The sequence below is a fragment of the Bacillus rossius genome, chromosome 7 (assembly GCF_032445375.1).
Source record: "Bacillus rossius redtenbacheri isolate Brsri chromosome 7, Brsri_v3, whole genome shotgun sequence".
Classification (NCBI taxonomy): domain Eukaryota; kingdom Metazoa; phylum Arthropoda; class Insecta; order Phasmatodea; family Bacillidae; genus Bacillus; species Bacillus rossius.
Window position 1 is genome coordinate 6,345,114 of NC_086335.1, and position 24,902 is coordinate 6,370,015.

General features: G+C 36.3%; 1 protein-coding gene across 1 annotated transcript; it reads left to right on the plus strand.

Moving 5' to 3' along the window:
* Positions 1–670: 670 nt before the first annotated feature.
* On the plus strand, positions 671–24,902 carry LOC134533657 (probable ribosome production factor 1). Its single transcript, XM_063371196.1, has 6 exons — positions 671–996; positions 4,816–5,046; positions 12,485–12,638; positions 14,179–14,261; positions 19,036–19,214; positions 24,075–24,902. The coding sequence occupies exons 1-6, from the start codon at positions 850–852 to the stop codon at positions 24,247–24,249; spliced, it is 969 nt and encodes a 322-aa protein (XP_063227266.1). The 5' UTR covers positions 671–849; the 3' UTR covers positions 24,250–24,902.

Below are 24,902 nucleotides of genomic sequence, written 5' to 3' on the forward strand. Positions count from 1 at the left end.
TTGCTCAAGGGTAAGAACTCTCTGCCTTGTCAATCATTGCTGGATGGTTATGTCCTCCAGCTTTACAGATTGGTCAGTGAGAAACCATTATAATACACTTTTCTACATATCACAGCAAACTGCATATTATTAATTAAATATTTACAACCCTTATATAATACATATGACAGATAATTAGTGCCAGAGATCCATTGTGGCAAAGGTACAATAATTATTTAGTCTTTTTGTTCATAAATCAGTTGTCCCCATCAATGGACGCTTGCTGCTCTAACGTCCCATAGAGGTGCCAGGTAGGATATATGTATAATGTCTTTCAGACAGGGGTCTGTTCCTAAAGGGGGCGGGTTTACTGGCCGAGGTCAGAATAAGGGATAAGACAACATACATAGTCTAAATTTTAAAGAATATAATATTTGTTTTAAAATGACATATACTTAATGTTTTTAAAACAAATACCAGCCAGAATGTTGTAAATTTCACTTTTTAAGTGATACCTATTTGCTGAGGGGGCTACAATATTTGATCATTACGAAAATTCCGAATGCATTATGAGAAAATTTAGGTACATAGTGGGAGAACCGGTATAGGAGGAGAGTGCGACATCGGCATCACCACCCAATTGCTGAACTTGCAGTATATTGGGAAAATGTTTTTCTTTTATTAGCGCCTTTAGTTTGCTGGTCCCCGCGTGCTTCACTAAGCGTGCAGATCTCGCCAACGAGGATTTTAAGAAGTTGACAGACTTTTCTATAAATCTATGATATGGGCCAACCATGTGAGAATTGTTTGTACTGTAAATTGTAAATATTGTAAATAACGTGGCGTGGACATAGGCACTTGGTATTTCAAATGGGTCGTGTAGTGAAAGACGTTGAGAATGGTGGTTCAAATGTTACTGGAAACGTTACACAGGGAATGGAGAGCAGATTAAACTGCATAAAAAATAAACGTAGGCGCCGGGAGGCAGTAAAAAAAGTTCTACAAGCGAAAAAGAAGGTATAGTTTTTCTTGGGCAATGTTATGTTTGGGGTATGGTATTTTTGGTTATGTCAGGTTAGCTGTATTTAAAATGTAAAATAATATATATATATTTCGTACTTATGTAATTTTGAAGACAATTTTTCTTAAAAAAATTTTTCTATTGTATCTAACGGTTATAAAATTACAAAATAATTTTCATTGGCATTTTGTATTAATACACTTGATTTCCGAATAGGGAAATAAAATATGACAAGTGAATTTTTACTAGTGACATTTAAGTTTTATCGAAAATAAGTTACCTAACCAACATAGAGCTGACAATGCGAGAATTGTGGTGTGCGCTAATGAATTATGGCCACTTTCATTGTTTGGCACTGGGACTTCACATCACTGTAACTTTAGCAAAAATTGCAGCATCATAAATTGTAATGCAAAGTATTGGGAATTATTGTTATGCGAGTAATCACCATGCTCTCTCCTAACTTCTCCGGTGAAAATGTTTCTCCCCAGCTCTGTGATGCATAGCCGGGTACTGTTGCACAATCTCGCTGCATCAACGTTATGCGGCAACAAATCTGGGGAGGCCAATCTTCAGCTTCAGTTTGTGGAAAGGCGTGAAGGACACACCAAACGATAGCATGTTTCAAATTCAAGGCTTCTTTGCTGGGTCACAAACATTTTTTAAAAGCTTCCCTATAATATTTAATGAGTGATACATAGTGGTGTGAACATATACTGAATTTGAATGCAGTGTGAATCCATCTATCATCCAAAGCAGAATTTATTTTTCTCCATCAGGAAGTTCAGCAATATTAAGTATTATCTTCTTGTCTGTGTATGTATTTACATGACACACAGAATTAATAAAAATACCTTTACTACACTTTTCATATTAAACTGGTAGCCATTGTAGATTGAAAAATAACTGTCAGTTTTACATCCTTCAATCAGAAAATACAAAGCAAATAACTTATCAAAAATAAATAAATAATTTCAGCTACATGTCAACACTTAAACATTAACAGTCATCAATTAAACAATCCCTGACGACTTGTTGAAGTGCACAGAGAATTAGCAGATCCTAAGACTCCCACACACTGGACAACATTAAATGATGCAATAGGTATATTATATCATCTACATTTAAGCAAAAAAAAAAAAAAAAGCAATATTATGCATACTGATTGAGTGAAGAAACATTAATTGAACCTTAACTTTTCTTTAAACATTTTCTTCTCCATTTTATTTGTATTTTTCATATATAGACCTACAGTATATTAAATGTGCATTTCCAACAATTCTAAATCACTATTTCCAAATTTTTGCAATAAAAATTGTCATACATATTTGCTTTTACATGTACAAATTATTTTGTAAACTAAAACTGATTTATAAACTTCTTAACCACTTTTTTCACAAAGAACTTGCTTTTATAAAGAAGGAAGGTAAATATCAACAAATTTTATGTCACCATTTTGTAGCAAATTTGGTGCTCTTTTCTAATGTTACCAAGCCTGAGATTGTAAAGATAAATAGAAAAAAGTTATAATAAGATTACACAACTGATGTTAACAATTTTTGGTAATTCATTTTTTTCACTTTTAAATTAAATTGCATGTACTTCTTGATATTTAGTTACATTTTACGAGAGATATTTGAAATCTACGTAAAATTCTGTATAAATATGGTGAATTTCACAATTATACATTAATAACTGTTATTACAATTGTAAGTTGAATCAGGATGAGTCACTTGACTTTGGTTCCGGATTAATAACATTCCACCATACACAGAGAAACTTTGAAGAGCTTTAAATTCCAAATTCGAGCCAGTATTTCAAAAATGAAAAAAAATATGGGTTCTTATATTTGTTTGAAGGTACCATGTACCAAATTTCATCCAAATGTGAGATGGTGGGGTGGACACCTCAGGATGATCTGGAATGGAATGCCCCGTATTGTAAAATATACTAAACCGAACGGGATTATAGTAGGTACTCAATATGATACAGTGGGAAATATTACTTCGGTACTGTGTCCTATACTAGAATAGGTAGGACTAGTATAAAATAGATACCTGAAAGTAAATTTAATAGAAGACAGTAGTTGGTGCAAAACAAGCATGTGACTGTTCCCTGCTCAAAACCTCCACATACCCTTGCTTGTCCTGTGAGAATGCAGGGGTGGTGTTGACGACAGCACCGCCATGTTGGTGATGCCATCAATATTCGGTACTTATGTATTAACGCCACCGCAGCTACCTTTAACTATTGTGGACGGCTGGTTGGGTTAGTATAGCTACATTAAAAAAAAAAAATTATAAAATATTTATTATGGTTGCTGAGGAATTACCAATTTAAGATGTGGCTATCCTGACCCAACCAAAAGTTCACATGATTTCACAGTATTTTAAAAGTTGCTATGCTAACCCAACAAATCGTCCACAATATTTAAAGGTAGCTGCGGTGGCATTAATAAGTAAGTACCGAATATTCTTATGGTATTGGGATCTAGACCACACCAGCGAATTTAATTCTTGGACATTTAAATCACTTAGCTAAAAAACTGAAATTCACTGATCATGTGATTACGGCCAGTAATGGTAATTGTGGTGTGAATATAGAGTGGGAGTGAGAAAGGTGATAGTGAAATGAGAATAAGTGGTTTGGGGAATGAGAAATTAAAAGGATTGTTTACTGGTTACTTATATTCCTACCTAATATCAATAACTGTCCTAAGAGTATGTTAGGTTTGTGTGTGTGTGGGGGGGGGGGGGGGGTCATAACTACACCACCTGCCTATGCTTGCGAATGGCAGGAAGGGAGAATAAACATGCAGACGTTAACCACTAAATGCATTTTAAGGTTTAAAGAGTCAATGAGCAGTTTTTACTAATATCAGTACTAATGCTCACATGACTTTTCTGGACGATATGGAGTGACATCAAACCATGTAAAAACATAATTGAGAGAACCATTCTTATACATTGTTACCACAACGATGATGACTTCAAATGAGTCAGTGGGTGTAGAAGCACCAGTTACATTAAAAGCAAAATTATTTTTACCTCATTATTATTCACAATATAAGTTCAGCATACATGTTTACTCTAAATCTGATATTTTCCATCTGACTGAATGCCTCTAATTCTCTCACACACAATGTCATGAAACAAAGAACATAAAATTAACAACTAAACATAGAATAAACAGACTCGTATTAATTAGTTAAGCACAATAATGTTTTACTGGTACTGAAGAATCTTTCAAAAATTACTGAAAGACTAGCCTCCATTGTATCTAGCCAAACTCTTCAAACTTAGGTCGGTTCTGTTATCTACACATGAAATATTAAAGTTGACTACACACTAAGACCAATTATTACTTTAATAAGCCATCTTTAAACAGAAATTAATAGCTCATTATTTGCTTCAGTTCAAGTTTTAAGCTTCAAGTGACATCACTTTTATATCTGGTTTACACTGAGCAGAAAGAAACTCCTCAGACTTGCTGACCATGAAACCCCAGCGAGTCCTCCTGGGTCTTATACCGGCCGTTCTCGCCTGGATAAACACTGCTCATTGTCTGGGATCTCGTTTGCCCTGTGGTCCAATGCGACCTCCAACCTGTCACAGTGTCTCCTCTTCTCCGTGGCTTCGACTCGTTGGCTTCTCTTTGTGGAAGTGATTGAGTGAGTACCACTCACTGCCTGGATAACTCGCCAGCGAGCACGTTGGTCGTCACAACTGACCTTCCCGGATCACACTCGGACAGCTCAGCGCAGTTAGGTGGCTGGAGTGAGTGAGGACAGTGCTAAGAGAGCCGTGTGTGCGCAGCTAAAGAAGGATGCCCGCAAGCAGAAGAGGAAGGGGGTGGAGGCCCGGCCCCGCCAGACGCCCCGCACCCTGGAGAGCACCCGGGAGAAGGACCCGGCGATGGTGGACGCTCTGGGAGACAGCGAGTCGGAGGAGTACCAGTACTTGCTGGCACACGACGAGTTCAGCTCGTACTACAACAAGACGTACGAGCCGCGGGTGGTCGTCACGTTCAGCGACAACCCTCACACGGTAGGCACCCCCGTGTCTGCTAAGCATTGCATTTTGTGTTTTGTAACAAATATTGTTATGAGATCTGTGTTGCATGTTAACATCTGTTTGTAAAATGTCAGATAAATATTCATAATTTAAAATGTTGCATGACTATTTATTATGGTTGCTTGCTAGAAGTTAATGTCTGGGTTGCCTCAGTTTGGTTGGGTACAAAAAATACCTAGTTTATATAATCTTACTTTTGAAACATTAACATTTCTTCTTAAGAACCAGAATGAAAAAAAAAAATCCAAGAAATGAAGCAGAGCCTTAAGTATTTGTGGTGGTAGATGTCGCAACATGCTGCAGTACTTTCAGGGCAATATCATGGTTTTAAGTACCTGTCTATGGGTGTTAGTCTTAGCTTATTCTTCTATTCAACAAATGGTTCTTTGTTTAATGTTTGTATGCATAATTGGCTAAAGGTTTTTTTTTCTGTAACATTATCTCTGCTCATAATAAACTGTTAGGGGGAAAAAGTCTGTACACTGGCTTAAATTTTGAAATCTAATATTGGAAATAGCCTTTTAATACTGGTTTAATATTTTTTGTTTATTTTTTTTTTACCGGCATAACTCAAAAACTACAATAGTGCAGTTTATCTGCACCAGCTCACTTTTAAAGCTTTTACTATTAATAATAGCAATAATAGTATATTTGCTGTGTGTGTGTGTGGGGGGGGGTGCATGTGTGTGTATGTATGTTGGGTTTTTATCTTTATGTTGTACCTACCCCTAAAGTTTTAAACTGTTAGAAGGCATATTACAAATTAAATAAATAATTTTACAATTTTGTGAGATTCTGCCTCTAAGGGGTGTAAAAACGGTTAAGTTTGGTATTTAAAATAAAATGCATATTTCTGAATTTACTAGTTCTAAGGGTAAGAAATTAATAATGTTCAACAAGCATATAGAGTTACTACAGTATAAACTCTTTATAACGTCACATGTATGTTTTCCAAAACAGAAACACGCGACGTTTCGGGAACTGCTATCTGCTCCCGTCCTCAGGCAGAGATGCACATAGTACGAAAACACAGGTGCGACTGAGTAGGGGCTGGAAAAATGAGGGTATTTATCAGAGAATGGGAAAATAGCCATAAAATTCTCTGGGAAGACTCCTCACCACACATACAGGAACCCGATAAAATAAAAAAAGGAAAATCAAAGAATCAGCCTTCATTATTAGCAATAAAAATATTTTTAGCCTCCAGAGCATTGAATTAAAAAATATGTGGATCCCTTTGATTAAGAGATAAACATCCCTGCAGCACAAAACAATAGCCAATACTCAACCTACCATAACCAATCCGCTTTAACTACATGGTGCACAGCCAATGGGGAGACAGCTTGTCTGCCATTGGCTGAGCAAGATGTAGTCCATTCTCTGATAAATACCCTCATTTTTCCAGCCCCTGTTCAGTCGCACCTGTGTTTCCGTACCATGTGCGTCTCTGCCTGAGGACGGGAGCAGATAGCAGTTCCCGAAACGTCTCTTGTTTCTGTTTTGGAAAACTATTGTGTTTGTTTCGTCTTTTCGTTTTGTTGTGTTTTTGTCTTGTTTGAACTGTTGTGCTGAATTTTTTTGGGGTTCAATTCATAACTTGTAGGGTTTTTTTCGTTCTCTTAGTCCATTTTTCTTTGTTTTTCTTTTGTTTGTTGACCATATTCCTGTTATGGAATATTATGTGGTGTTTATATCCTGTTGACAACAGCAATTTTTTTGCTTAATTTGTGTTTTTGTCTTTTGGGTTTTTTGTAGTTTTCTTCTACAGACATACATGTGCTTAGCAATGGCGTATGTCCAAAAGCTTACATCAAGTTTTGAAGATATGCCCCTTTTCGGATCGTAACGTTCCATATGTAATTATGCCCGCAGATTGCTCTGGATTCTAAAAACTACAATAATGTTGGAAAATCTCACTGAACAGCTGGTATGACTCGGTAGTGGGATGAATCATTTCCCATCGATAAAACGTGTGGCTTTTGAACGCTGTGCTCAGGCACTTAAGATTTTCGGAATCCTTTAGACTGAAAGTGAGTGCACATTCTTAGAATTTTTTTTAGAAAACAAATAGGATTCTCATTATCTTTCCCTGAAAACTTGGTCATTGCTTTGCCCAACGTCGGGCCGGGTGGATCTAGATTGGTGGTGCTAGGCGGAACACTGGTGGACAGTCGCTCAGGGACGGGGGTAGTAAGCAATGCATTCCTAGGTGAGTGAACTGGAGTTTCGCTTGGCTGAGCACTTGGTCCGAACTCAGTTCTTGAAACCGTCTCTCCAACTCTTACTTGTTGACAGATTTTTGCAGTTTGGCTACCGGCTGCTTTTACTGCTATTTGAGCGCAGTCGGTACCGATTGAATTGTCTCTACTACTCAGGGTGGCAGTAGCCTCCTCGACATGTTCTAATCCAGTATTTGGGTTTTCTGTTCGTGTAATACGTCGCGCGGTGCTGCCTGATTGCAAGTACACTGTCTCTGTATCTCTTGTCGCCCTTCTTTAGCAGCAACTAGTAACACAGTGGTCCGCGACTCCAAGTCGTCGATACGCGACTGGCCTTCTGACACCTGTCCAGCCAATCTTTCAAGAGCATTGTTTTGTTCGAATAATTGAGCTTCCAATCGATCCTCCAGCTTGCTGAGGTTGTTGGTAAATTACTGCTATCAGGCTCTACACTGCCAATTCGACCATATTGTTCTGGTTTTTGTTGCTGTTTTATTTTTTTATTGTCTTTTATTTTCTGTTTTGTATTTTGTCTACATGTTTTATGCCCACTGCCAAAACCCTTGGTGGTTGGTAGGTATGTTACAAACTTAAATAAATAAATTTAAATTTGTAGATATTATAGAGGTACTTCAGAAAGCACCCATAGAAGTATAATATTGGTTTCACATGATTTATTTTCACTCTCTATGATAGATATTTATTATGAAAGTTAATTGCAACCTTTTTCTCTATGAGTATTTTAATTTGTCTTATACTTTAATTTTATTACTTTCTCAGAGTAAAATTTTATTAATGCCTTGTTTGGTAATGACCAATGAAAAATTACGTTACTACAATTCTGTATTGTCTCTACGATATAACACTTAATAGATCGCAATTCATTGGCAGCTAGATGTGGAATGACACAGAGTATTGAACTGTTTTAAATTTGGAAATTGAGTTTTTGTTCGACTTTCATCCGAACTAGACTCATTATAGCTAAGCTCCAGAAGATAGAGAAAGTTAAATGGAAAGATCGTCGTAAAACTTCAAGATTAAGGTAAAGGAGTTTCAATAGAGATTTAATAAATTTTATATGATTTAATTTTTGTCGGCACTACGATGTTTGAGAAGAGGTAGTGACCGTCCTTGACGAATTGTACTTCAAGATCGACGTGATACAGGCAATAGTAATTGGCCTTATACTTGAGAGTTTATTCAAATCCGACGAAGTAAAAGAAGAATATCAGTCCCACGACGCGGAAGGAAGGATGCCCGCTACTTAAGGAGACATTGCGGATTAGGAGACCCGAGTTCAGCGCCCACATCACCCCAATGCTGAAGGAAGGATGACGGTCTGACGCGAACCCCGGACCCGGAGTGCCGCATCCACCACGACGACGCGGGTCGATCAACGTCCGTTACGAATAGGAGAGAACCAGAGCCGTGACTAGGGAAATACCGCGGTGATTGCGGTACCAGTAAGGCAGAAGGAAACCACCGATAAGTAATGTATTCTCGATCAGTTCCAAATCAAGACATGGATCACTGAGGTTTGTCTTCCAACCCCAAATTATTCGAAGTTGCCCAACAAGGATTCTTTGCTAATAATTGAGTAAAACTTACCACACTAAGTATCTTATTTCACTAACAAGCTAATCAAAAGGAAATTTTGCATAAGTAAATGATGATGTCTTAAGTGTTATGTCGTAGAAAGTAACCACAGTTTGTTTCATTGAGATATTTTCTTATTTAACTGATATTCAGTAAAAGACATTGTTAATGAGCCAATAGAGTCATGACAATAATAATCAGTTTCAAGACCAGAGGATCCCTTTTGCACTAAAGTAAAGACTGAGGCACTAGTTGGCATACATATTGTTTTTTTTTTAAAAACAACAAAATAGTGATATTTGAATAACAAGTTGTAATTTATCGTCAAATTTGTTAATCGAACCAAAAAGTATTACTTTATTGATGTTGAGTTTATTTGAAATTAAATTAAAGACTCAAATACCAGAGAGATCATTTAATAAATAAAACCAATGATATCACTAACGGATGATATACTGTAATACGTGTAAGGTGAGAATAGTTGTCTTGTGCAATGTAAGTTTGAATGTTTATGTAAATAAGTACATTGTCACCATTGAAACACAAGTTCAGATACTAGTAAAATAATTTTAAACAATTTTTCTTTAATTTCAAGTAACTTTCGCTGCAACACTGTTTAAACACTATGACTCTTAAATTCTATTCATTCATAGATATTGAAATCACTAGTAGAGTTTTGTAAGAGAGTCAAATTACATATCAGAAACACTACTTTTATTATTTTTAATATTTATATTATTACTTAAAGAAACTGATTGCTCCTCTTAGAGGCTTAATATGATATATTTAATATCATTATTTCTATTAATATAAACTATACATAGTTAGTAGTTCCATAATAAGATTATTAATCTTAAAAACTTACCCCTTTTTCACCCTTTAGGATTTGAATTTTGCAAAATATAAAAATTATGGTTGGTAGTTTTTGTACGTTTATTATTGGTACCCAAAATAATTTACGGTAAAATACTACCCTTGCAAGGTTGTCAAAATATTTGACATTGAGAACCGTAAACAAACTTTAATGAGTGTGAGCGCAACATCCAAAGTATCCTGACTGGAAGTAATTTATTTTTAAACATAGATATTTAAAAATTGATAAAATGAAGTTATCAGAGTAATAGTTACCATTCAAAATAAAAGCAGACGCAGAACTTCACAATAGAATTAATTACCTCTATAGCTCTGCAGAGCCATTTTCCGTGATAACTATGAACACTTCTATGAAGTTGGTCTCGATAACATTTAAATTTCAATTATATTGTAGCCTGCTAGCTCAAAACTTAACAAATTTGTATGCACAATGTTAACTGCAGACTTGTTTGCAGTTTAGAGCAGTAATTTTAATATGAAAGAAAGCCCTTGATTCTTGTGTATTGAGTTTATTTAAAACAAGTAATAGCTAATAGTAAATCACTCAGTCTGTTCAAGGGGGGAAAAAACCAAATGATTAACATAATGTTATAGAGAACAGTTACAACTTGGTTAGCAAATTGTTAAATTTGAATGTTATCAATCTTATCACTAATTAGAATCATCTAGTATACGCTCTGGATAAAACGTTTGGTCATCACCAGTACATATAATACTTAGGTGTTTTTGTAGATTAACATCTTTCGTACAGGTTTCAATCCTCTTCGGTAAGGTGTCCTCAAGAGATGTTCAGTAGTTCCTTCACTGGTTGCTGACTGTTGTGGTAGAAATCCATGATGCATTATAGAAAGTTATGCAAACTATTTAACGACACGAGACTATTCACCCATAGAATTCAGTAGTTCCTCTTAAAGATTTCATATCATTGTGGTGGAAGCCACAATGCATTGTAGAAAGTTCTGCAAATTGTAGAATTCAGTAGTTTCATGTATCCAGATTTCAAAACTACCGACATTAGTTAAGTTCAAAGAATGGAACTCCAAATGGAATGTTCGTTTAATTTTTTTTGGATGTTATGTAAGCAAAAAAAAAATTATATACATTCATTTCCTAACATAATTCCTCAGTATTTTAAACTCAAAACTTGCATATAGTGGCAGAATGTATGCAAAAATTGCAAACTAAAATCATTAACATCCTGCGTAGTTCAGTAATGAACATATTCTGACTAAATGTTATGAAAGGAACCAAATATTCTTCTCTTGTTTATTTATTACATACTAGCACAATTCATAAATAATCAAACCCAAAGAAATAAGTTTCTTTTGCAATTTACAACAGTTTTTATAGAGCAAAAGTTTACTATGAAAAAAATTCATTTTTGCAAAGTCTTGATTAAAATTCTAATGTTATTAGTCTATGACTGAAATTAATTTAATATCTAATACCTATATTTTTCTGTGATTAATTGGCTTCACAATGCTTAGTTAAATTTGGAGATATAACTATTAATCTTTAATACATACAGTACCTCTTTTTCATCCCGTAGATTTTAAATTGTGTAAAATATTAATATTGTGGGTGGTTGTTAATTATTGGTACCAAATATCTTTTCTTATGCTTCATTAGTTTCAGAGATATAATTAACAATAATTAATTATGTAAAACCATATTTACCCCTTTTTCACCCCCTTAGGGGTGGAATTTTTGTAATTATATATTGCCTAGTTTTAAGTTAGCCAAAGACCTTTCTAATTAAAATACTCATCAAAATCTGATTTATGCTTGAACAAACACACAAAAATCTGAAGAATTATATTTTTGAGTTATAAATAATGTAAATAGTCATTTATAATTATTATTATTTTCTCCATCATTGTATCTAATGTACAGACTTTTTGCCTCAAACAGTTTTATTATTAGTATAGATTAGATTGAAATAATATAAGAGGTCAGATGTTATTCCAGACTTTGAAAACCTGAAGTAACGTGACTCGGCGGCTTGCAGAAAATATTAAATAAATGTGCTGTGATTAAACTTTTTTCACGTGATAACGTCTTATAAATCGATGAATGCCGGCTGCACGCACGGAAAAGCATGACTCATTGTCACGTTCCACCTGAGCCGAGCATGCAAGAACCGGCCAACCAACGTGTGAGAAAATCTTATATAATATCAAACAGGTTAAGGCGGGCTTTTTAAAAGCAGCAATTTAAAAGTTTTTATTTATTTGTCTAATTTCGTCACTTCACATTAACAATTTATTGACATTGATTTGATTTCAGTTTATTTCTATAACTAATTGTTCGTGATTATATCTAAACAAATTATTTAAATTAAATGTGCAAAAACTGTAAATAATATTTGAGAATCAAAAAGTATGCAATTTTTCATCAACGTTTTCGTATGACGTTATCACGTAAAATTATCATCCGTAAACAGACTTTGCCGACAACCCCTGTTTTTTTGGATTGTGTTTTGAATTTTGGTTTTGCAGCAGATGTGGGCATTCCGCTTTGGGCAGCAGTGTATTTACATGCGATAGTTACTTCAGGCACACGGAGCCACGTACGGCTAAATGTAAAACTGTTGTTTTATTAAGTGCACGGCAATGACGGTAATGATAAGCTGGATATATGCTGACGCTCTTACTGCAGCTGGAACAACGATGATAGCGTTGGTGTATTGATAGAAGAGCGAGTGTTGTGTTGTGTCACGGCAGAAAGTGCGTCGCTTCGGCCGTGAGCTGTGCCGCATCATCCCCAACTCCGTGTGCTTGAAGAGGAACCGTGCCAGCGTCAAGAAGATGGTGCAGAGCTGCACGGAGCGCGGCTACACGGACGTGGTCATCATCAACGAGGACAGGAAGATACCGAGTATCCTTTGTGCTGGCTCTGGCAAGGTCGTGTTAGTTATCTCCTTCACTGCAAGGTCTCTCTTCATCATCATATTCATTTTTATTTATTTTGCTGGATTAGTTTTACAAAATTTTTCTAAAAAGACTTCCTTAAAAAAAATGTTTTTGCAGGTTCATATAAAACTATCAGTCTGTTAAATGTTGACGGTTCTTCCCAACACTAGTCAGTATATTTTGCCGCAGTCTGGTTTCTTTGTTTGTTCATGTATCTGTTTATTGTGTTGTAGATTTTTACAACTTTTTTCTGGTGATTAAAAAGTTTGAGTATAATTTGGTTTTGGTTTAAATTGCTGAAGCTTACTTCTCATCAGCAGCAACAGTAAAGCATCTGTCAAACCATCTTGACCTTGGGCAACTACAGTGAAACCTAATATTTACGTTCTCACTGATTACACAGTTTTCTTGAGGTACCTTTTATTTTGCACTTAAACCAATGCTAAATATTCTCTAAAATTAAACTGCCCAGGAAACACACCCGTCCTTTAAAGTAATGTCCTAAATCAAACCAACTTCTATCAGGATATATTCACATTATTAATGATACAGTGGTCAGCTGGGCAGTTGTTGCGACTGTAGCGAGTGCAGTGGTGCACAGCTGGGCAGTTGTTGCGACTGTAGCGAGTGCAGTGGTGCACAGCTGGGCAGTTGTTGCGACTGTAGCGAGTGCAGTGGTGCACAGCTGGGCAGTTGTTGTGACTGTAGTGAGTGCATTGTTGCACAGCTGGGCAGTTGTTGCAACTGTAGTGAGTGCAGTGGTGCACAGCTGGGCAATTGTTGCGACTGTAGTGAGTGCAGTGGTGCACAGCTGGGCAGTTGTTGCGACTAGCGAGTGCAGTGGTGCACAGCTGGGCAGTTGTTGCGACTGTAGTGAGTGCATTGTTGCACAGCTGGGCAGTTGTTGTGACTGTAGCGAGTGCAGTGGTGCACAGCTGGGCAGTTGTTGCGACTGTAGCGAGTGCAGTGGTGCACAGCTGGGCAGTTGTTGCGACTGTAGTGAGTGCATTGTTGCACAGCTGGGCAGTTGTTGCAACTGTAGTGAGTGCAGTGGTGCACAGCTGGGCAGTTGTTGCGACTAGCGAGTGCAGTGGTGCACAGCTGGGCAGTTGTTGCGACTGTAGTGAGTGCATTGTTGCACAGCTGGGCAGTTGTTGTGACTGTAGCGAGTGCAGTGGTGCACAGCTGGGCAGTTGTTGCGACTGTAGCGAGTGCAGTGGTGCACAGCTGGGCAGTTGTTGCGACTGTAGCGAGTGCAGTGGTGCACAGCTGGGCAGTTGTTGCGACTGTAGCGAGTGCAGTGGTGCACAGCTGGGCAGTTGTTGCGACTGTAGCGAGTGCATTGTTGCACAGCTGGGCAGTTGTTGCAACTGTAGTGAGTGCAGTGGTGCACAGCTGGGCAGTTGTTGCGACTGTAGTGAGTGCAGTGGTGCACAACTGGGCAGTGGTTGCGAGTGCTGTGAGTGCAGTAGTGGGCTGTGGCAATGCTTCTTGACGGTGCTCAGACGGCCTGCTGCTGATCCATTTGCCCGACGGGCCGACTGCCAACTTCCGGCTCAGCAACGTCAAGCTCATGGCAGAGCTGAAGGTCAGTCTGATTCACCGAGATACAGTCAACACCGCTGCCTTCTCTGGGGATTGCATATCACAATCACTTGGTTCAGTGAGAAAGTGTTGAGAAAGGCAGCGGCTCTGTGGACGGGGGTAGCGAGAGGTGATAGCTAATAGAGTTAGGCACGTAGCAGTAACGGACAATGCCCCAGCCGCGGGCTAATGGGCCAGCTAGCCGGCCACTTGTAACGATAGCTTTCTGTCTGTTGTGATAAATTGTGATTATTTTTTTAAAACATAATTTTAGTATTTTTTTTTTATTACCTGCAACTAAAAGAATGGTTTGCTAATTTATATATTGTAAAAATCTGTTGTTCAAAAATTTGGTCAGGTTAGATAAATTTGAAATACTGAAAAAATCATTTTAATGGTTTGTTAGATGAATGGAATAGACAAGGAATTATGATTATGGTTGTAAAACGTACCATTGTCAGACTTTTTTCATGGAATAGTCTCCACTCAATGAATTTACTATTTAGGGCTTTAGCTCTAATTTGATGATGTAATTAGACAAGTCCGACACATTAATGACATTCTGAGCACTTTAGTCAGATTTTCAAGGATGGAAACTACAAGAATTTAATAATATTTTTGAAATAGTAAGCTAACAATTTTTTTTTGTGTAGCATGGATAGAAAAACGGTGACCATAATGTCCTCAGTGCCAAACTCTTCCATGATAAAATCCATTTTCTTTATTACATGTTGTAAAAACAACATAAATTCAGGCCTATGTGTATGTCTTAATATTGCATTATTGGCTGAACAAAATCAGTTGTGCTCATTCAAGGGAATTGAAATTTAAGATCCATAATTTTTATTAGAACTTGGTTAGCGACATTTAAAGTACTGTAAAATTGTTTTAATTTATTTACTGGAATATAAAAAAATATTGATAAAAGCATATGAAAACAGCAGGACAGTTTTAAAAGCTTAAATTTATAAATGCTAAAAAAAAAAAACTGTATGTTATTAAATATGTGATATAAAATAAATTATATCTAATTTTTTTCCATCATCTAATTTTTTTCCCACCATTTTTTTCCCCATTAACTGTAGTAGAATTATAAACTCATTAGCATCTATTATCGACTATCACATAAGGTTGCATATCTTCACAAATCATTTCAGCTATAAACTGTCAGTTCTAATGCTCTTGGGTCATTCACATGTTTGTATATATGTATATATTTGTATTAATTGACTTTTTCTATATCCCGTAGTCCTTACCTCCATATGGGATCTACAGAACAAAAATTGAATAAATAAATAAAAAGTACGGTATTTTCTTTTCCATGATGTTTGTTATTTTTGTTTGATCCAATTTCATTACTATTCTTGGAACCCCATCTGTATCACAATCATCTGTGGTTACATTAGCACACTTCTCCACTAATTTATCAGGATGCATTTGCTTGATGTGATATTATAGGTTAATAGAAGTACATATATCCCTGGTGATTGGTCAGTCCACTACCAACACCACCACGAGAAATTACCGTTTAACAATGTAAACATGTTGCTTTATTTTGTTCACTTGAGTTTATAGAAAAATGTTTCCACACTTCACTTTTTTTCTCCCTACTCGCCATCTCACTATAATTATATAAAAATGACACAAAACCAATTCTAGCACATGTGATTTTATTTATTTTGACTGAATATATAAAATTATAAATACTTTTTCACTTTTCACGTCACATACAAATAACATAACAACGGATAATGTTACCAAAGACGCCCATAACGAGTTGGTAAAACGCAGTGATAAACTCTAGAAGGTGTCGGGACAGCGATTTTGAACCGCTACTACGACTCGAAAAGATTGATTGTCATAGAATCCACTGCAACTGCTTGTGGTATTTTTATTGCGTGCCATCTATTTGATGTCTCTGGCTATAGGTAATGTACAAGGCCACTAAACAAAAGTCAGAACAAAAGACGAAACGTAAATAAACGTGTAGGAAAAATGTATTTTTTATTGTTCGAGGCAATGAGATTTATTAAACTTAACGAAATATCTGTGATCAAGATCTGACGGAGTTAGATGAATTTTGTAAGATATACAAATATTACCGTATTTCATCCTAAAATGTGTAACAAAATATTACACAGTAAAAACCTAATTAATTACGCCGGGACATAGATAATCGGCAAAGTAATCGTTAAGATGATCGCCGATTACGATTAATCAGTAAGTACCCATAATTTCCTATTACAATTAATCGGTATCCGCATTGGTGCACCACTAATCTATACTATTATAAAGCTGTAACTGTTTGTTTGAGAATCACGCAAAAACTACTGGACTGATTTTGATTAAACACTTTGTGTTTGCAAGTTTACAATTAGTCTTAAAAACTGGTATATACTGAATTTTATTTAAATAAGGTGACGGCAGCTGGAGAAATGCCAATATAACCAATTTTTTTTAACACTTCTTGGCGAGACTTGTCTGCTTGTGAAGCTCGTAAACTTTGTGAAGCGAGAAAAGTAAAGGCACTAATAACAGTTTAGTTATAAGTTTTCTGAATAGATGGCGTTGCCTTAAATTTGAAATGCGCTATCGCTTGGTGCATTTATCATGTCTTTGTTCGAGATCACGCTTAAATAACTGGATTAGTTTTTATGAAACTATTTGTGTTTAAAAGCTTATGACTATATTTAAAACTTGTCCATATTTTATCTTGCTGGAACGCTAGAGCTGCTTCAAAGAAATTAAAGATTAGGAGGAAAATTGTGTTGAAAGAAATATGGTGTCAAAGATATTTAACATTAAGAATTATGAACGAGGCGTTATCTTAACAATTTTTTCAAATGAAAATTTGCACTTCAATAGTTAGCTGTTAAGTTTTTCGCCCAGTTATAATAGTAGTAGTGGTTTTATGGCACATGACACCTAGAGCTGAAAACCGTGAAAATTTTGCAAAAATTACTATGAGACTATGAAATTTATTGAATGTTGACAATTGGTTCTCGATTGCTTTCATTGTGACTGGCTATAATTGGATAGTGGTTAATGTTGTAAGGTAACATACAAGTTTAAAATACCATACATAAATGTTAAAAAATAATAAAAAAATATGTGAGTGAATCTTACAGTACTCGTCATTGATTTGTAATAATGAGCATATTCATGTGTTCTCATGTTGCATATAATTTGGTTTAATAATAAAAATCTAATCCCCGAAGATAATCAAGCAAGAGGTAGTAAACCAAGGGCAAATATTGTAGAACTGAGAAAGAATAACCTTCAAAAGAGGGTGAAAAGTTAGTCAGCTTTGGTTTATAAAAAAATCATATAAACAAATCTAGTAGAGTGTGAGGGTTCATATATTTTTTTTTGGGAAATTTGTTTTATTAGTACTAAGACTAAGCATAACTATTAATCTGCTTACATGTAGGATAAGAAAATTGACATCTGTATTATACATTTAAAATTCAGATGTGATTGTTTCAAAAATCTTCAAATAATGTAGGTGTCTTTATGAAGTGGAAAAGGGGGTAGTTTAATTTTTTATATAATAAAATCAAATTAAAGTGTAAATGTCAGAGATGACATATAAATTAGAGTTAAATGACAGTGTGCTTATTAAATATTAAATTAGACTGTCTCAAAAATTGAAAGAAAAAAAAATAGTTAAATGTGATTTTGTCAATGTAATATATCTCTGAACCCACTGAAAGAGTGTTATAACAAAGTCGTGTTCAAACTATATATATCAAATTAATGAATATTACTTATTACAACAGCAAGAGGCACGATGGTTGAGTGGTTAGAGTATCCCCGCCCAAGACGAACTCGGGTTCGATTCCCAGCAGAATCGAACCCAAATATTTACAAATGGGAAATGTGGTGGACGATGCCATGGCCTGTGAGTTTTATTCCGGGGTAATTCCGTTTCTCCCACCTTGTCATACCCTATGTCATCTCCCCTGGCTGGTGTCAGCCCTATTCCATCCACGTAGACCCTGCCTCGATCCTCGAGGTACTATTTACAGCCTTGTATAGTTCTGTTATGAATGAAATCTTAAAATTATCTGATATACAGTGTGATTTTTTAAAATGAAAATATTGTCATTATTTACAAAAATGTGTGACAGTGGTGCAACATTACCAATATCCTGAAGTCGCCACGAGGGAAGCCGTGGGTTGTAAGCTAGTTTACCTATGTTTACACTGGTTGTGCTGGCGTGCCAAGGTTGTATCTGGGTGTCAGCATACGCTACTGGCTCCATGACTCATGCCACAGCACTTGCAGCATGTCCACCGACAGCTGGTCGAGAGCTAGGAGCGTACAGGCTTTCTTGTGATCATAGCATCCACTCCCACTGCTCCGATCGCTCGGAGCAGGCTCCGAGGGTTCCCTAGCCCGGTGCGGAGTCAACGTGGTGAGCGACCACACAGCTCCGGTGCTAGCCCGGACGGCTAGGCCTCCACCGGACCACGGGTTCACGGGGTCCCAGCGTGATGTGGGCGCCAGCAGGGCTCAGGACACAGCCAACTGTCTGGTCAGCTGAGTGCGGTAGAGGGGCTGAGGCGGCGACTATGCTGGGTTGGTGGCCCCAGCCGCTAGTCGGTGCCGAAGCTCAACAACAGGGAGCGATCCCTACCAGTTCTGTTACTATAAATCTCTGTAATGTTAAAACTGGAATGTTACTCCCAGCCTGCGCTATTAGGGCGCACATGTGGGAGGGGAACGCGGGAACGCCGGCCGTAACTGTGATGGGGTGGTTGCTTGCCGGTTGCAGAGAGACAAGGAGGTGACGGCTCACCGGCCGGAGGTAATCCTGAACAACTTCCAGACGCAGCTGGGCACGACGGTGTCCCGCATGCTGGCCGCCCTCTTCCACTACGACCCGCAGTTCCGCGGCCGCCGGGCCGCCACCTTCCACAACCAGCGCGACTACGTGTTCTTCCGCCACCACAGGTGGGCTCTCTCTCTCTCTCTCCCTCTGTGTTTGGATTTTGTATGAGTTTAATGATTTTTTTAAAAAAAAAAAAAATTATAATATTTGTTGTGAAGACCAGTCCATGGTTTTCGAGTGTGACCCGAAGAACATGTCCACTGGTCCTGGCATTGGAATAATTTATTTATTTATGATCTGAAATACAGGCTGTACAGTTGTGCTGTTCCCTTTACTACCATTAGATGCAGTTCAGCACCTCATCCCGTACACTCGTGCCGTGATAACTTAAAATAGCAGAGTCAACATGGGGTCTGTCCACAAGAAAGTGGACATAAAACATTTTTCAAAAATATTTTTTATGCATACAATTTAATGTTTTTCAGAGAGCTAATATATGGGAGTATGTTGGCTGCCTTGATATTTTCGGCAGGAAAAATGTTCACTTGTATTATTAACAGCTGATTGTGAGTACACAGTACTGTTGAAGTGATACTAACATACATTAACCTGATCTGTAATTGAATTTATCTTTACTTTTATGAAAGAGGGAAGATAACTGGATGTAACAAGAAAATAACTAGGATAAAATGTAAGTGTAAATAAATATTTCATTTTGATTTATTTGAATTTAGTATATATTCTTAATGCTTGATCAATATCAGATCATGCAATGTAACGTGAGTTACCAAAAACAAACATTTTTAATTTTAAAATGATAAATATTTATATGACATAAAAGAACTGTCAGAATTACTGCAAGATATTTGTTCCAAGTAACCCCAAGACTGAAATAATTTTTTTACATAACCTCAAAATTAATATTTCAGTCTTACATTTGTGTAACGTGAGTTACTATTTACCTTAGAATGATGTTTTTAATATCATGACCCATTTGCTGCCTATAGAGTTTCCTTCCAATATTTTATTACCGGACCGGTAGAAGCATATGTCAAAGCCAAGACGGGCATCTTAGATTCATTAATAAAGGTTAATAGGGTCTTGTTCGTTAATAAAGTATATAGGTTTGTGGTAGGCTTAATGTAGGTTGCAAATTTATTCTGAAAACATAATTTTATGTTACAGAATTATTTTTTATAGAGACATGGCGTTAAGTGCAGCAGAAAAGATGAGAAGGTGGTGACATAAATTAAAAGAAAAGGGGAAGTATGAAGAATACAAAGAGAATCAGAGACAACAAATGAAGAAAGTCAGAGACAAGGAAAAACAACAGCTTTCAATGCTCAAAAAAGAAGACAAGAGGCTATAAGATTGGAAGAAAGAAGGAAAACAAGAGAGAGTAGCTAGACATAGATGCTTAAAGAAAGAAAGACAGAGAAGTCAAGTTTCTCCATGTGTCATGTATAAGAGTGCATGTTCATCGGGAAAAGCCATTAAACGTGCTAAAATGGCACTACCAAAATCACCACGTAAGAAAGCATATGTAGTAAAAAAATTGTTTGATCCATCTCAGGCACCAACAATATTAATTAAACTAAGCACACAAATTCATTGGCTTTAAGTTCAGAGACTATTAGTAAAGTCATTGAGTTTTATGAACGTGATGACATTAGTAGACTAGCCCCTGGTCTGAAAGATGTAACAACAGTAAAGCATAGTGATGGTTCTAAACAAAAGCTCCAAACTCGACACCTTTTCTCATCAATTCATGAAACTCATACTTTGTTTTGCGAAGAGAATAGAGAGACTATAATTGATAAAAGCAAATTTAGCGAACTGCGACCTAAACATGTAAAATATTCCAGTAGGTTGCCACACAACGTTTGTTTATGCAAATACCCAGAAAATTTCATTTTGGCTATAAATGCCTTGCATTCTACTTTTCCTTGCTTTCCCAAGTACACTCAAAATTTATGGGATAAATATCTGTGTCAACCTCACAGAGAAGATTGCTGGCTAAGTAATTGTGAAGACTGTAAAAATAAGCTCCATAAGTGTATGGCAAAACTGTTAGAAGAGAATGGTGCATTATGTGATGTCAAGTGGCATGTTTGGAAAGAGCTCCCAGAAGGTCTACACAAGGTTGTAGAGGATGACAGCGCAGAAACACTCGTAGCATTTATCAACAGTATTTGTAATGAATTTCTAAAACATTCATACACAAAAAGGGAACAAACTAATAGTTATCGAATTGACCGATCTAAGACTGCCTCTCCACACCACGACAAGAAAATTGCACTGGTACAGGTAGACTTCTCGGAAAATTACACTTGCATTGCCCAACAGGAAATACAAAGTTATCATTGGAACCAGCCACAATTATCTTTGTTCACTTGTAGTCTGTGCTATGAAGGAAAGCAGCACCCTATTGTTATTGTTTCTGATAATTTAAATCATTCAAAAGATACCATTGTTACCTACATGCCCAGGTTTTTTGTTGAGATTCCCACAGAAGTAAGTGAAGTCAGAGTATGGTCAGATGGACCAAGTTCTCAATTCAAGAATAAATTTATTGCTGCCAGCTTGAAGCCTCTTGAAAAGAGACACAAGAAGAAAATGATGTGGAATTATTTTGGAACATCACATGGTAAGGGACCGGTAGACGATATTGGAGGATCTGTTAAGAGGCAAGTTCGACAGGCAGTGTTGAGTGGAAAAGGTGTTATTTATAATGCTTCTGATTTTTGCAGCTTAGCGAAGCAAGTCAGTAATGTCACTGTATTGCACATTGTTGACGAAATTGATTCGCTGAATAAGCAACTGGACGTGAAAAGCATATTTGAGGAGGCTGACACTGTTCCAGGAATTACGAAAGCACATTGCATCATTTGGGAAAAGAAATGCTTGAAGACCTATGCCCTCACAAACAAATTTCACAGTCAGTTTCTAGTTTTCCTTCAAACTCTGAAAAAAAATCACAGAGAGTTCCGGTTTATAACCTTATATATGACAGTGAAGATAACTCATCTGATGATGATGATGTTTAACCGGTGGGTTCCATCTCAAAAGTTGCAATAACAAATGGAAGTTTTGTTCTTGTTGAATTCAGTGAAGAGAAAAACTAGCATATCAAGTTTCAATATGTGGCAATATGTTAAAGCGAAATCTATGAGCAGTATGATGTCAAGATAATGTCTCTTAAGAGTGTCAACAAAAGCAAGCAAGTTTTTGAAATTGATGAAGACATCACTTTTGTTAAAGAAAATCAAATTTTAAAAGTTTTACATTGTCCAGAAATTGTCATGCGAGGAAAGCGGATGCATTACAAATTCAAGAAAAATATTAACATTAAAGAAAAGTAGTTCTTTCTAATGATTAGACTGTGCATACAGATATGATAGAAAATAGAAATTTTTATTACATAAGTTGTAACACAATACCAACTCATTTATACAATAGGCCTAATGCAGGGGTCGGCAACCTGCGGCTCGCGAGCCACATGCGGCTCTTTGGATGTGAAGCTGCGGCTCTTTAGTTCCGTACCAGAAATACTGCATCACCAGGTCATTTATACAGAAAATAATTTTTTTATTACAAACCAGTAATAAGCCTGGTTCTTTTTCCCACGACTGTTATATTTTACTAAACAATATGTCATCAAGCAGTTAAATTAACAATTCAAAGCTATCCATCCACCCGAGGTTTTCGGTTTACTAGTACTTACGGGCCCACCCAACAGATAGGCTTATATATGAATAAATTTTTCTTATGAATAAATATATTAGTTTTTTTTTATCAAAAAATCTTTATTTATGCAAGTACTATTTATTGTTGGCAAGAAAATTTTTTGTGGCTCTTTAAAAACTCTGAAATTTTGTAAATTGTAATTTTTGGCTCTTCCGACTCAAAAGGTTGCCGACCCCTGGCCTAATGCATTGACAAAACACCTTTAGTTAATTTTTCGTTTGTTTTATTTGTGATTTAAAGTTTTAAGTCCAAAATTGATATTTAGACAAAATGTAACGTTAGTTACCGTAACGTGAGTTACCAACATGTTAATGCTTACATTTTCATTTTGACAATTGAGGTATTATATTTTATATATGATTCTGTAACTTTACTGATTGAAATTTGTAACTGTATATTTGGCAGGATAAATAGCATTTAATTTTTTAACTGACTATATTAGCAGAAAATTAGCATCGGAGATATAATGTGAGAATGTGATGTCCCTTTTATGTAACGTGAGTTACTAGACAATTTGGTTTATTATTAAGTGCAATATTAATCAGAAGTACATGAAAATTGAGGATATTCTTCATAAATACAAAATGGATGTTTTCTTACATTTTTAAACATTTTCCTTGTCTTAGAATGAGAATAATAACACAATATACTTCAAATTAATTGTCAAACCGTAACGTGAGTTACCATGGACACACCCCATGCAAATCTTCATTAAAGTGTTGAACTGAATTACCCAAGATTCCTTGGACTGGAAATGTAAACAAATTGGTCTTTGTACAGCAAACTTAACAAACGAGTGTGCTGGCATTGAAAATCGTACACAAAAACACTATAAAAAGGTATTTTGGGAAGTATGATCACATTTATACAAAGTAATAAAATAACTAAGGTTTCCAAAACAAATATCACATTTATTTGAGGAAAAAATAAATAAGAATAAAAATATAACAGTTTGGATTTACAAAAAAAAAAAAATCACTAGAAGACATAAATAGTTACTTTTGACCTTCAGGAAAATACTGTTACTTATCACAAATAATTTTTTTATATTTAAAAAGTAACAATTAATTAAAGATGGCCATTATAAAAATTGTTATGTGTACACAAGTATTAGACATTTCGAGTCGTGTCGAGCCGAGTTGTAAGTATTCAACTCTAGCATAGTTTTAAATTTCAGAATTTCACGGAGACGGGCAAGTGTTGAAGTGAGCTAATGTGCCGTGGTGTCTGTGCAGGTACGAGTTCACGGAGACGGGCAAGGTTCGTCTGCGCGAGCTGGGCCCTCGCTTCACCCTGAAGCTGCGCTCGCTGCAGAAGGGAACCTTCGACTCCAAGATGGGCGAGTACGAGTGGATCATCAGCGGCCGCCGCCACGAGATGGAGACCAGTCGACGCAGGTTCTTCCTGTGAGGCCCGGTCGCAGTCCGGCCGCCACCTCTTGTTTCGTGTACTCTCTGGCATTTCCAGCAGATTATACCTCTTCTTGTTCCCAGTGTGTTTCAACTTTTTATTTGTTTTGGATGTATTTTATAATGGTTACAGTTAGGAATGGATTAAATTCCACTTTTTTTTTATTATTCCGATCCCGTAAATTCCTTCGACGCCAGATTTGATTCCGATTCTAATTTTCAGTTAAACTTTCATTCTAAAAGATTTTATGGAAATTCAAGCAGAAGGTAACCTAAAGAATAACACTTACGAATTCTAAATATATGTACATTTTATGAAAACTTTAATTTGAAAAGCTTGCAAGTATTTATTAATTGAAGTATTTCTGTTTTCCCAACCCATTCTCCTTTTAAAGACACCAACACCATGTAAGTAACCAATAATAAAATAATCATTTCTAGCCTACAACTGATAAATTCTGTTAGCATCTGTTCAGCCACTGTGGTTCTCCATCAACAAATATGTACCAAATACATAACATAAGTTATTAAAATCCATGATTTTGTGTTCTGGTGAAATTCCTCTCTCCTGTCATGATTGTTAACAGTCCTGATTGTTGTGTTTCAATTGATGTATGTCTGTGAATGTTTAAATTGAAGTTATACACTAACTGA

Bases quoted from the DNA above. Each gene is read 5' to 3' on its own strand.
- LOC134533657 (XM_063371196.1), top strand. From the start codon at position 850: ATGGGTCGTGTAGTGAAAGACGTTGAGAATGGTGGTTCAAATGTTACT. The intron at 5,047-12,484 runs GTAGGCACCCCC...GTGTCACGGCAG, and splicing joins TCAGCGACAACCCTCACACG to AAAGTGCGTCGCTTCGGCCG. The intron at 12,639-14,178 runs GTATCCTTTGTG...GACGGTGCTCAG, and splicing joins CGAGGACAGGAAGATACCGA to ACGGCCTGCTGCTGATCCAT.